The sequence below is a fragment of the Limulus polyphemus genome, unplaced genomic scaffold, assembly GCF_000517525.1.
Source record: "Limulus polyphemus unplaced genomic scaffold, Limulus_polyphemus-2.1.2 Scaffold1481, whole genome shotgun sequence".
NCBI lineage: Eukaryota > Metazoa > Arthropoda > Merostomata > Xiphosura > Limulidae > Limulus > Limulus polyphemus.
The window spans coordinates 174,872-188,730 of record NW_013667091.1 but is presented as its reverse complement, the minus strand read 5'-3'; the positions used below and the strand labels follow the sequence as shown (position 1 = coordinate 188,730).

The 13,859-nt window shown below is 35.5% G+C and overlaps 1 protein-coding gene across 3 annotated transcripts in view; it reads right to left on the bottom strand.

Moving 5' to 3' along the window:
* The window catches only part of LOC106463783 (E3 ubiquitin-protein ligase KCMF1-like), a 46,549-nt gene extending 42,071 nt beyond the window's left edge, over positions 1 to 4,478 (bottom strand). For all 3 annotated transcript variants that reach the window (XR_002611552.1, XR_002611553.1, XM_022391379.1), the window contains exons 1-2: positions 4,340 to 4,478; positions 2,538 to 2,705 (exon numbers count right to left, since the gene is read on the bottom strand). Coding sequence is in view for 1 of the 3 variants with exons in the window: in XM_022391379.1 (XP_022247087.1) it covers positions 2,538 to 2,568 (31 nt within the window). In the remaining 2 variants the exon portion in view is untranslated. The remainder of the gene's footprint in view (positions 1 to 2,537; positions 2,706 to 4,339) is intronic.
* Between the last annotated feature and the right edge of the window lie 9,381 nt (positions 4,479 to 13,859).

Genomic DNA, 13,859 nt, shown 5'->3' with positions numbered 1-13,859 from the left:
TGCCACCACAACGAGCACACGTCACAGAACCACGACAAGATGTCTTTGAGTGACTGAACCACTGATACTGAAAACATCAGAGAGGGTTGGGAATATAGGGCCGTACCTTACAGTTCAAATAACCTGCCTTTATGGTGGCAGGTGGACGTGGGGATGAAAACGTCAAAATTAAAACTGAGGTCGGCACCATAATTCCATCTTGACGAGTGGAGATCCTTCGAACTGCCGAAACTCCTTGATTGGAGAAACCAGCAAGGATGTCCGTCTCGGGGATAGATTTCAAATCCCTCTCAACGATAACTCCTCGTGAGGAATTCAAGGAAGCGTGGGGAGTAACCTCAATGGGTATATCCCCAATGGCCTTTGAAGGAGAGAATCCTGGTGGTTGAGTGGTGTCTGGGGCACTGCAACACACCACTTTGGCCTTGAATTCCTGTAGACGGGTGGCCTTGGGGTGGCCCCCCTAGGGTCAATCGGATGGTCCACTGGGGCTAGGGTCAACTGAGTACCAGTGTTGGGCGTTCTCAACGGGTGTTGTGGACATCGTGTCTGATACTGGTGTTTGGGTATAGTGCTCACGAAACCCTGGCGTTGCTGCAGTGTCCTTGTTTGACATTGTAGTGCGTCCCCTCGTAGGACTCCATGGCGGGCGGGGTCAGTGGGCACTGAATCTCTCTCTCTTTAATTTTGGATCCCCCATTCCAAATTTAAAAAAATGTTAAAAATCTGCTTATTTGTATACGACCACGCCTAGAAGACTCTGAACAGCAGTCTCCATCACACAGTACACCTGTACCTCGCTTTTTAATCATACATTCACTATCAGATAAATCTTTATGGCAAATGTCTCCTTTTTTTATTCAGAAGGGCTTAGAGGGGCTTGCTGGCTCTCCAAAGTCAGTTAAGAAGCTACGTTCTGGAGACATCTTAGTAGAAACTTCCCATCCTAAGCACAGTGAACTTCTCTTGAGTCTCCTTCACGGGTCGCCACGCACGGCAAACATGTGAGTGGATGTTTAGATCCTAGAGGAAGTAACTGAAAATACAGAACCTTCCCTGGGAGGTCCCCTCACCACGTACAGAAATCCACATCGAGGGGCATTAGGAACAGTACAGTGCCTTGATGGCTTTGGAAGTGGATCAACCAAACCACAAAGATATTTTTCTTCCATAATACTGTTAAGGTTATTATCTTCAAAATTACACTCATGATTAAAATTTTGATATCCCATATGTATTACCTTACATTTATTATAATTAAAAGCCATTTACCATTTATTTGCCCAACTCACCAAATAATCCAAATCTTTTTTGTAAAGCAGCAGCATCCTCCTGACAGCCAGCAACACCCAACACTTTAATGTCACCAGCAAATTTAAATAATTTATTGACAATTGTTTCAGAAGTAAATGAAAAAAAGAGCAAAATCCCTAACCATGAGATCTGAGGTACCACACAAAACACCAAAATCAAAATACTTAAAAACCTATTCTAAACAGTATAACGACCAATAAATAAATTTATTAATGCTACCTTACTGTCTCAAAATTGTCACAATGTTTACTTTATGTACATGTTAAACTACCTACTAAATAAGTATACTTATAATGCTATTTTCATGATCATCACTAGAACTGTGCTATCTATAGCAATAACTTACTGTATTACACATGCACGTATATGTTATTACAACTATGGAAGCAAATCACTAGATCTGACCTGTTTGAAACATTAAAGTTATTATGATCCTGTAACAGACATATAAGTACAAAACTATAGTGCAGCAGTTCTCAAACTTTAGTAACCTGAGGACACCGTTTAATTAAAAGTTTTTTCACAGACCCAAAACCTATCAATATTTTTTGTTTTCAAAAAAGATTCCATGTACATGAAAAATTGTATTTCAAAATTAAATGTTTTAATTCATATAAATTTTATTTTATAAAAATGATTTTATTCTATAAATCATATATATTTAAATATCTTTATGAAAATTTGGACATGGCTCACATACCCCTGGAGTACCCTCAGGGACTCCTGGGGGTCCATGGATCCCAGTTTGGGAAATGCTGCTCCAGTGCAATCCAAATGAAAACAAACAATATAAAAATATATGCCAAAATATAAAGTACCAATATATAAAAACATGTGAAAATAAAAATGAAGCTTGAAAAGAAATGTGCACATAAAATAATACTGTTTATAGAAAAAACATTACATACAAAATGTAACTTGAGTTTGATGATTGTACAGTGGAATTTCAGCAAAAATTAGATATCTTGTACCATAATCCTGAATTCTGAAAGTACCACGATAATCATTAATGCTACATAAGTTGCCAATCAATACCATGCAATCTAAGCTATGGTTCCCACTTTAAGGTTCTACCACACGTAAATTACTATTGGTGAAGAACCTACATACTTAAAAAAAATCAGAGTACTTAATGAATTATTAAAGAAAAAAAAACAACAACATTTGATGAATTAGTACTAACAGTATCAGCATTACAAAATACCACTTTTGTAGTTCCTTACCATAATCTGAACGAGTGAGAATACACTGCATGGGATGGTGGGTTGTATGATGTGTTGTTACTATGCCAGCTTCATAACAAGATGCACATAAGTCGTAGTCGTAGCATATCAAACATTTATACCTTTTCCCTCTGAAATTTCCTTGCAAGCATGAGTCACAACTAACACCTAAAATGAAACGCACATTTTAAATCATTAACCCTATATTCTTAATCCAAATTTCTTCTTTAATATATTTATATTAACCGATAATTATTAATACAACTGCAAATTAATTTGAAAAATTGCCAAATCTTCTTAACCGGCTGATTTTCTAAGCATAATGGTTCCTAATTTCCAATTTCGACACTGTTATACACTTCAGTGGTTAGGTGAAATTTTCTAGAACAGTAACAGTGATTTTATCTGTGATACCTGGGTTTATTTTCAAAATGTCACTAGACAGAAGTACAAATTACAAAGACAATAAGATATTTTTGCAAAAGTAGCACAGTTCGATGTTTCAAAAGGTGGTTAGTGACATCAACAAACTAAATAGAATTTTGTAATCTATGGATTTTAATTTTCTTAAAGATAAAAACATGCAAAGAAAAGTTACTTTCATTGTTACTTGATTTGTTTAGTAACTAAGACTTAATTTCATATTAATAACTAACTAGTTACATGTCACAAAAATTCTATCACTTTACCTGTTAGTTTTGTCACCATTAAAACTAGGTATTAACTTAATTAATTGATACAATCAATTGCCTAAAACATCAGTTACATTGATTAGTGTCATGTAACATAGTTAATCAAATTAATGATTAAATCGACTAATGTCACAAAAATAATAAAATAATCGAGGTTAATATTTCCAATTATTCCAACTATCCAAGTAATAGAATATTGTTGTCATTATGATTTCTCATTGTTTTTGAATTAATCAAGTTTGGTAAGCATAACTGATTCATCATGAGATGTAAAAATAATCAACTAAAATAGTTTCCCCTGTTATTCCTGTTTTCAATTATTTCAGCTATCCATTATCTGAGTAATCAAAGTATTGAAAATATGATTTCTCATTATTATTTTTAATTAATTCAAGTTTGTTAACCATTGGACCAGCATGGACAGGTGATTACTGGGGATATGTCATGATCTTGGGTTTGATTCCCACTGCCACCAAACATGCTTGTCCTTTCAGCTGTGAGAGTATTATATTTATTTATTTTTTTGTTTGTTTTTGAGTTATGGCAATGCAGCTAAGGCTATCTGCCACTATTTCTAATTTTGAACTGCCAACCAGAAGTAAAACAATCACCCATCATCTAACCTTGGAATGAACATTTTACCAATAATTAGTGTGCTTGACCAACGTCTTTGCCGCTGAAAGTGTGAACATGGTAGGTTTGAGAACTTTAGTAGACTGCAACTGTAGAAAGCAAAGGAGACAAAACCTACTAGTCTCCTCTGCTTAAAGTTCCACTGAAACAAGGGTGTACATGTTTGGTCACATAGGGTAACAAATTTATGATTCTTATTTAGTGAGGCAATCATCCTAATCACGAAGATAAGCCAGACTATGGGCATTATAATGTGATGGTTAAACCTATTTGTTGGTAAAGAGTAGCCATTGAGTTGGCAGTGCACAGATGCTACTGGAAAGTTACCTTCTCCCTGGTCAGCAGTTCAAATTTATAACAGTGATAGCTCATCTTACTGAATTATACAAAACCATTGGAGTCCAAATTCCAAAGAAATAAAGTTCATTAACATTTGACAAATATGTTTATTTAATAACTAACAGAACAAAATTATACCTGATGATATCTCATGTTATCAAATTTTGAAAGGTCAGATCCTAGGTCACCCGTAAATCTTTGTCAGTTTCTCTGATTTTTTTTACGATTTATAACCGGAAATAGTCACTACTGCAATAAAAAAAAATATAAAAAAGTTACCATTTTCTTACACTAAAAATGTATTTCTGATAGGTACTTATCTCTCTCACCCAAAGCTATCTCGATTATGGACAGCCTTCTAAGGATTGCTAAACTTTTTCGTTAACAACACACCAGTCTTGTATACCCCTTCAGTTTCACACCATTTCAGAACATGTGCAAATCATGTGACTATCCTCCACCAATCATACTGTGCCCTCTACTAATGCAGCTGGTTCCTTTTACTAATCTAGAGTAATCCTCACTATTAAGAATTGGCAAGTACAAACCAGGAACACCAGCACATCAGTGGGGAGGAAGGATGGGAAGTGGGAGGGAAAAGGTAAGTGCCTATTGGAAATACATTTTCAATGTAAGAAAATGCTAACTTCCCAAAAGGGCTTACCCACATTGCAAAGGTGTAGGGGCCAGTGAAGGCACATCAATATCCACTCAAGCAGAAAGCAACTACACTGAAAGAACAGGTGTGCAAAAATATGAAAAGAAATCACACATGTGGGGTATAACACTACTTCTGGAAGAGGTATGCTCTTCGCCCAGTAGTTAACAAAAGAACAAAAAGAGGGTGGAATTGAATTGGCAGGCACCACTGCATTCAGAAAAGAGATGTGCAGCCTCAAATCAGTGGGAAAGTGCTGTAGAACCATTACTTGAAAGAGCATGGCATTAACAAACATAGAAAGTCTAGTGTGGAAGCGACAATAAGCTTGAATAAGTATGTACCAAGGGTAGTGCTTTGGGTTACATCACAGTATGCAGTCCACCTGGGCAAAAAAAATATCCAGATGAAGCACCTTGGGATATGTAGTATTATGCCAAGTGCAATTCATCCAGGCAGAAATATCCAGTGGAAGTGCCTTGCACGAACTTGTGAGATTAACAAGTGCAATCCACCCAGGCAAAAAATATCCAGGGGTAGCACCTTGGACACATTATATTCAATAATTTGGCCAAGTATAGTCTGCCTGGGCAAAAACATCCAGAAGAAGCACCGTTGGATATGTCAGATTATGTCAAGTGTGGTCCATCCGAGCCAAAATCTACCAGTGGAAACGCCTTCCATAAGATGCAGAGATCAACAAAAGTGGCCTGCATACACATACCACCGGATAAGCAGCCGGTAGTCTTACAGAAACATACAATCTCAACAGTGAGCATTATAGAATTATATAGATTTAGTGCTAACATAATATTAAGTATACCTGCCCAGTCAACACCTACCACCAGGTGGAATCTTGAAATATGATGTATATCAACTAAATAAGATAACAAATAACATGTTGACTTACCCCAGTCAAAGGCAAAAAGATGTCTGTAGAATCGCCACAGGAGGAAGACGATACCCACCCAAGGAAGATGCAGGTAGTGCAGATAACATGCAACAAACAGCCTGAAAGATCTCCTCCAAAGTATGGCAGATTCAAGCAGCTAAAGACATAATTAGATGATGAATGTGGTGTGAAGAAACATTATGTAAACAGCAACCTTCCATGGACAAGTCAGAATATGCCAGTCGTATGAGTTGATAAACCCAACTGGTGAGCATAATAGGTGATAGATCACTGTAAACAGAGGAATTCTATGATAAAAATAGATGGGAATGAGAATCATGAAAGGAGGCAGTAGGAGCCATATAACACAGCATGGAACAAACAGGACAAAGTAGTTGATCCAGATCCAAACAGGAGTACAGGTAAGGAAATAGGGAAAAAGATTAAACAACTTTCCAGAGCAGCCAATATGTTGGGAAGGAAGGCTTGGTCCAGACAGAGTAGTAAAAGATGAAGGAAACATTAATGGCATAAATATTGGAACAACAAAGACCCCCATGCCTGAAGGGAAAGACAGTACAAGAAACATGTTGCAATGGGTTCAAAGGGATAACCAGACAGGGCATGAATGATATGGTGGACGGGCCAGATGAATGGAATGGGAAAGGAGAGAAATAACTGGAGAGGAGAAGGCATTACAGAAGTGGGAGAATGGAAGGTGTTTGACACAGCAGCTTTATAACTAGCAACAGTTGACACGGACAAATCCTGATCAAACAACTAGGTGAAGAACTGGGACAGATGGAGAACAAAAGGACAGGATGGGCAGAAGCCATGTCAAATGGACCCAGGTCTGAAGGAAGACCAATGCCTCTGGTACACAGACAATGAGGAAGGTCAAAAGGTACAGGCAAGGAAAGATGCTACACTAGGGGTGACTCCCTAAGTTGAGACAAGGGACCGGACAAAGGCCATGCGCAAAGATGAAGTATGGTGACATTGGAATGAACCATGTCAGATCAAGGGTTGAAATAAGTGATCAACCACCAAATTCACGACACTGGTATTGTGACACACTGAGATTGCCATGTGGTGGTTGTAGGCCCAGTAAAGAAGATCCAGCATCTAAAAACACAGAGATCTGGATTTGGTTCTTCCTTGCTTGGTGATACACCCAGCAACAGTGGAATAGTCAGAATGAACAATAACTACCCACCCCCCTCAAAAGCTGGAGGAAATGATATAGAGCCTGACAAACCGCCAAAAGTGCTAGAATGTCGAAATGGAGCATAGCCTCCTTGACCAAAAATCTCTTGGGAATCGAGGAAAACCCTCAACCCACCAAGAAGGTATCAACAAACAGTTGCGACTCTCAACACAGTGGAGTAATGGGAACCCCCCACCATGGTCAGTTCTCTATTGAGCCACCAAAAAAAGATGACCCTGATCCAAGGGGGGAACAGTGATGGAATGGTCCATGAGATTGTGGGAAAAGTTCTATTTGTCAAGAAGCATCCACTCAAGGGAACACATGAGCTCAACCCAATAAAATGAGAGCATCAAAGGAAGCCCACATCTCCAAAAGAGAGAGAGAGCACCTCACACAGTGAAAAAAGAAGGTAGAACTGCCCACACCATATCCCTGAGTGAGTGTGAAGAAGGCTGGGCCCACAGTGATGGGAATGGAAGAAGAGATTGAGTAGGGTTAAGAATGGACCTCTCCAACTGGATCAGAAAACCACTTGATTAGCTTCTCGAAGAAGTAAGCAGGTGTAATTGAATGACTTGGCATAAGAGAAGGTGAGCAGGAGCCAGTCATCCATAAAAAGGAAAGTCTGAAAACCCAACAAATGAAAATGAGACAAAAGAGTGTACCAAACAACAAAACACAAGGAGCTGAAGAAGGACCGAACAGTAGCGTCTGGAACTGGAAAACAAGACCCACATAGACGAACTAAAGAAAATGACTGGAGTAGTTGGAATATGAAGATAGGCATCTGTCATGACAATTTGGTCATCCCGAGACCTGGGGGAAAAAAAGAAATGAAGTGAGAGGTAGGACTCCATGGTGAAGTAAGGTGGATCCAGATAACAGTTCAACTGGGACAAGTCTATGACAGGTCTTCAATCTCCCATCTGTCAAGGGACAACAATTAGACAGGAGTAAAACCCAGATTGTGTAGGCACCACCCAAGCAACAGCCTCTTTGTGAAGGAGGTCTTGAACAGACTAGGTAAGAAGAAGTATGGAAGAAGTATGATCCCGAGGAGGAGGGAAAGAGATATGAAAGTGGTTATGGGAGGAGAACTGAAGACAGAAACATTCAGATAGAACCAGTAGAACACACAGAACTACCATAATGTGTGACCAAAAAGACACATAAACTAAACATACTTAGAGAAAGAACTCGTGACTAACAAACTAATAAAACCTATAAATTTGTACAGTCTACATAGCGCATAAAAATAATGAACCCTGAAATTTGACCTAAAACATAAATCAAAAAGCAACACCTAAAGTACAAAATCCCTAAAGGAACTTAGAAGATAAAAGACACATATATACAGAATACATCCAGCTACACTAATTTGAAAATCACTTCAAAACGTTATAGAAATAAAGAAAAATAACTTGATAAAACTACATAAACACTTACAGCTAAGAAGGATTGCCCAAGCCATTTTGCTCAAAACATCAAATTTGACAATTTTTATGCTTATAAAAAATGTTCCAATAACTAAGGATTTGCTAGTCATACAGACTACAATAACCATCTGACACTTTATCACTTTGGAATAGTACAATAACCATTTAACACTTTACCATTTTTACATATTACAATAACCATTTAACACTTTAGCATATTCTAATAACCATTTAACACTTTAACATATTCTAATAACCATTTAACACTATTACTTTTATGGAATATTGCAATAACCATCAAACAAAGGCTTTAAGTCTTCTATATGTCACAATAACCATCTAACTAAAGCTACCAGTCTTCCACAATATCACTGTAACCATCTGGCTAAGGATTCACAAGTTATTTCACAATGTTACAATAACCATCTAACTTAGACTTCACTATTCTTCAACAATGTCAGTATAACCATCTGGCTAAGACTCCACAAACTCCTTCTACAACATTACAATAACCACCTAACAAAGGCTTCACCAAGTTTTCTACAACATCACAATAACCATCTAACTAAAGCAAGTCTTGGCAACTATACAGCATGTTACTAAGACCCCAATAGTTTTATATCATGGTAACCATCTTGCTACACACTCAATCTTGCATAATAATACAGTAACCATCTTGCTACAGACACAATCTTACATAATAATATAGTAACCATCTTGCTACAGACACAATCTTACATAATAATATAGTAACCATCTTACTACAGACCCAATCTTACATAATGATATAGTAATTATCTTACTTTCAAAAATAGTACTGTATATAGATCTTTAACATCTTTTACCACAACTGATCATATGAATGAAAGCTTCAGATTTTTAAACATTGATATCTCTCTCTCTTTTACCATAACATCAATGATCCTCCCACACATAAGTCTTTTCCATACAGCTGTACCAAAACCAAAAAACATTATTTTTCATCAGTCTATAAATTTTCCATGTTGGACCCAGTACTGTCCAGACCATTCCAAAAAACATTTCTCCGGCAGATATCTCTATTTTTAGAAAGTTATTATTATTATCAGAAATTTACAAATATTACAGTCCAAGACACTATAAAAAATGTTGATAAAAGTCTGAACACACTTTCAAACAACCCTTCTGTCTTCTCAAAATTAGGACATACAGTTAGATGCATACTGAAGTTAGGTCCAAATCAAGTTAAAACAGAAATTAAAATAATAAAAATGGGAGTATTCCCTGTAACCCTAAAAATAAGATCATAAACCCTCAGTAACACTCTTTGCTGGTTTTTTTTTTTAATGGAAAGCTGTTCACAACCTTAATAGTTGTAAAAAATTCTTGTTTTTATTGACAGTAAATTATGGTTATTAGGCAAAAATCTCAGGTATTATTGGTATTTGAAATGTACAATAAAACCTGTTTTCACCATAATATATAAGGATGAGCCATTTTTAAAGCCATCAGACAGGAATATTTATACTGTCCTATCCATCAAACTAGTTATTCTGCTCATCACTGACAAAACACTGTTAAATGACTTTCTGCAAATGTAAAAACATTTTCAATGTGTAAATTCTTCAATCTAATTTTTCATTAAACCTCGGCTAAAGGCTTTGTTCTTATCAAAGATCCCCTAAATCCTTCATCCACACTATAGCAGTTAACAGTTGATATGTCAAGCAATCATAGTTTGTAGGGTGTGATGGGTGAAAGGAGGGGGATTTATTTGGGAACTCAGGACTGGCATGCACTTTTATGGAGGCTGTTAATAAAAATAGGCAATTTGTCTGTACTTTGCTATGAACTGAAGGCTATCCTAAGTAGATGTGACAGTTGAAGAGAAGCGTAAACTGTGTGAAATGGCTTTAGTTGCAATGCACAGGTTCTATTAAGTAACAGCTTGTATGGATGAGGAACTATTAGAAGGATGGAAAACAGAGAAGGATACAAATGAAAAACTTGAGTAGGTTACAGATTATTCTTTGGTATGGAACTTGTAGAGAAAATCATGTGGGGTAAATACAAAGTCAAGAATTAGGTTACGCTAACCAGGGGCAAGAGTGAAGAATATAACAGAGAAAATGGTACAGTAAAGGGTGTTAGCAGTAATGCAGTCTCTGATATGCACATAGGAGCTACTAGAAGGGTAGGTAAGAGAAGCTAATTGATAAGCACAGTAGGTTGATAAAGGCATTTAACTAAAATTACTACCCAAGACTTAATTGTGGGGATTATATTATAAGTAGGTCACTATCGCTGAATGATAGGCTTAGACTAAAATGCAAGGACAAGCAGATTGGCTAGTTGGACTTGTGGGATCAGGTCAAAGGGAGTTTTTTGAAATGGTTTACATTAAAATAAGGTTTATTTGCATGAGGTATTTGGTCAGCTGTATGGGCAGCTTTAAGATAGGACTATACCAGTGGTGATGCTAGGCATAAGTAGAATATGCAATTGTTTAGGGCTCAGAGCAGCTCAAGGGACCTCCGATATATGTGAATATTTTTTCATCAGAAGTACAAAGTTTACCTGTTTTTACTGTTGTACTGATTTGAAAAAAAAGAAAAACATTTTCAATGAAAGTGATTCAAAACATCTCACCCAGAAACAGGTGGATATTTCAGAATGGCAGCAACAAGACACTTCTGAGTCACACGCTTGTGCAGTGCATATGCACTGATATTGGTTACAGTGTCCAGTACTCACACAGTATACATGGTTTGAGAAACACAGTGGTACAGAGGTGTTAGTATGTGAGTAGAAATTACTTTTTTAAGAAGCGTGTTAGTATGTGATGGATAGTTAACATGGTTTCAATAAGAAAAAAAATCTTACTTTTATAATATTCTAACATTCTTTGAAGTTACTGCTTATTCATGTGAGGGTAATGGGTATTTTTTGCTATATCTAGACTTTCAGAAAGTATTAGACAAGTTACCACATAAAAGGCTTATTAAAAAAATTATCTTTAAAGATGTGAGGAAAGAGATAAGTTGGCTCACTAGATGGAAAAGTGGCTGGATGGAAGTAAGTAGGAGGTTGTTATAAATGAAGTTTAATCAAACTGGGTTAACGTCACAAGTGGGGTATCTCAAGAATCAATTTAAGGAGCTTTATTGTTTATAAGCCAATGACACAGATGAAGAAATGGTCAATAAATTACTTAAATTTACTGAAGATATTAAGGTTTGGGTGTTGCTGGCTGTGAAGAGGATTCTGCTGCTTTATAAAAGGATTTGGATTATTTGGAGAGTTGGATGTATTAATGGCAAATGACTTTTAATTATAATAAATACAAAGTAATGCATGTGGGTTATCATAATTTCAATTCTAAACACAATTTTGATGTGAAAAACCTTAACAGAGTTGTGGAAGAAAAATATGTTAAGTGTTTTGGTTGATCAGTCTCTTAAGATGTTCCAGAAGCGTGTTGTTACGAGTAATAGAGCAAATACGATTTTATGTTTCTACAGAAATATTGAATACAAGATTAAAGAGATAAACATTAATGCAATTAAATTAAGCATTTATTAAATGGAATCTTTAGTAAACTAGAGATACAAAACAAACATAATAGTAATTACACCATAAATATCTATTAGAGATATCATATTTCTGGTGTAATTCCCATTATGTTTGTTTAGTACATCTAGCTTACTGAAGATAGAATTCTGAAGATTCCAGAACATTTAATAAATGCTTCAAGTAATTACATTCATGCTTTTCTTCATTATTAAGTTCAAAAAAAAGATTATAATTTCATTGTATACGTTACTGGTTAGGTCACATTTGGAGTATTGTATTCAGTAATGGGTTCCTTACATTAGGAAAGCCAATGAATTGTTGGAAAGATTTCAGAGGAGGGCTGCTAGGATGATACGTGGGATGGAAAGGTTGTCCTACAAGGATAGTCTAAGATCTCTGATATTGTTTTTACTTGAAAAAAGAAGAGGTAAAAGGAATCTGAATGAGGTGATTAAGATTGTTAAGGGAATTCCAAGTGTTGATTTATCATTTTTTTCTATAACTGATAGCAAGAATGGTATTATTATGGGACACAAGTATAAATTTTGGCAGGGTAGGAATTATCTGCAGCTCAAACAATTTTATTTTTCTAACAGGATAGCTTGGAATGGGTTAGCTTGAAATGTGGTGGATGCAATAAATTTAAGGGGTTTAAGGACAAGCTTGATAAATATTTGAATGATGAGGGCTATCTTTGTTTTTCTTCTTTTTATTTTTGAAATTTAGTTCAGTGGATGTGTCAGCCTATATAGACCAACACGTCTCTTGTCTTTTAAATTTTATGTTGTCAAAAGTTCCTCTCTCACTAGAGCTAAGATTTACACCTCTTGACATTGGCAGCTCATGAAAACTTCACCAGTTTTTACGAGTTAGAAACACTTCCAGTATTAATTCTGAATAACAGAATTACCTAAAATCATATCATCACAAAATATGAGTGGTTATGTGCCCAAGAAATTACCCAAATCACTGATGTAAATAACTTCAGGCAACAATTCTTAAATATATCTTTGTGGAACCAGATCAATGAGATTCTTTCAATTACAGCACCTAAAGATCAGATATTCTTTGCAAATTTCATTAGACAAATTACAAAAGCATATTATTGTTCAATTATTTAAATACTTTTGCAGTCCAACTAAAAACAAAAATGCTTTTCTTCTAAACTTTTATATATTTCAAACATTACATACAATAATATAATGTTCATTTAATACCCAAATAACAAGGTCTAAAACATCGCCATTATTTGGCATATACTCCAACATTTTATAAAGTTCTCTAACTTCATGTGAAGATGACAAATGTTTTCAGTTTTCCTAAAATAAAAATTTACAATTATACTCCGAGTTTTTATATTTGTGAAAAAAATTACCTGATTAAACATGCTTAGGTTTTCTTTTATTGAGATTACAATTTACATGCACTGTTATTAATATTAATAATAATAGTAGTAAAGCTAGTAGAATTTTAGTATGTATTTATAAACATATAAATATTAAAGATTAGAGCAGTTGCCAAGTTCAGGATTCAAATCTTTATATTCTAATCCTAGGCTATAGTATAGCAATCAGTATAACACTTTAGTTAAAAATACAACATAAACAGTTAGGCCAACAAGTCATGATGCTAGCCTAGGCCTACTATTAGTTTACTAATATAGGGTTATCCGCTTTTTAAGTTGTAAAACTAAAAGTAACACTAACTAGCTGAACTTACATAACTTGTTTACATCTTCGTTAATAATAATTTTAGACCGTTGGAGTAGGATACAGGATTGTGAAATTAAACATGCTACTCACAAGCTACACTTAAATGTTTAATTTATATTAACACTAAATAATAATTACAATTTAAACTTCTATTCCTTTTAGTTTTAAATTTAATTTAAACTTAAGTTTTATTATTAT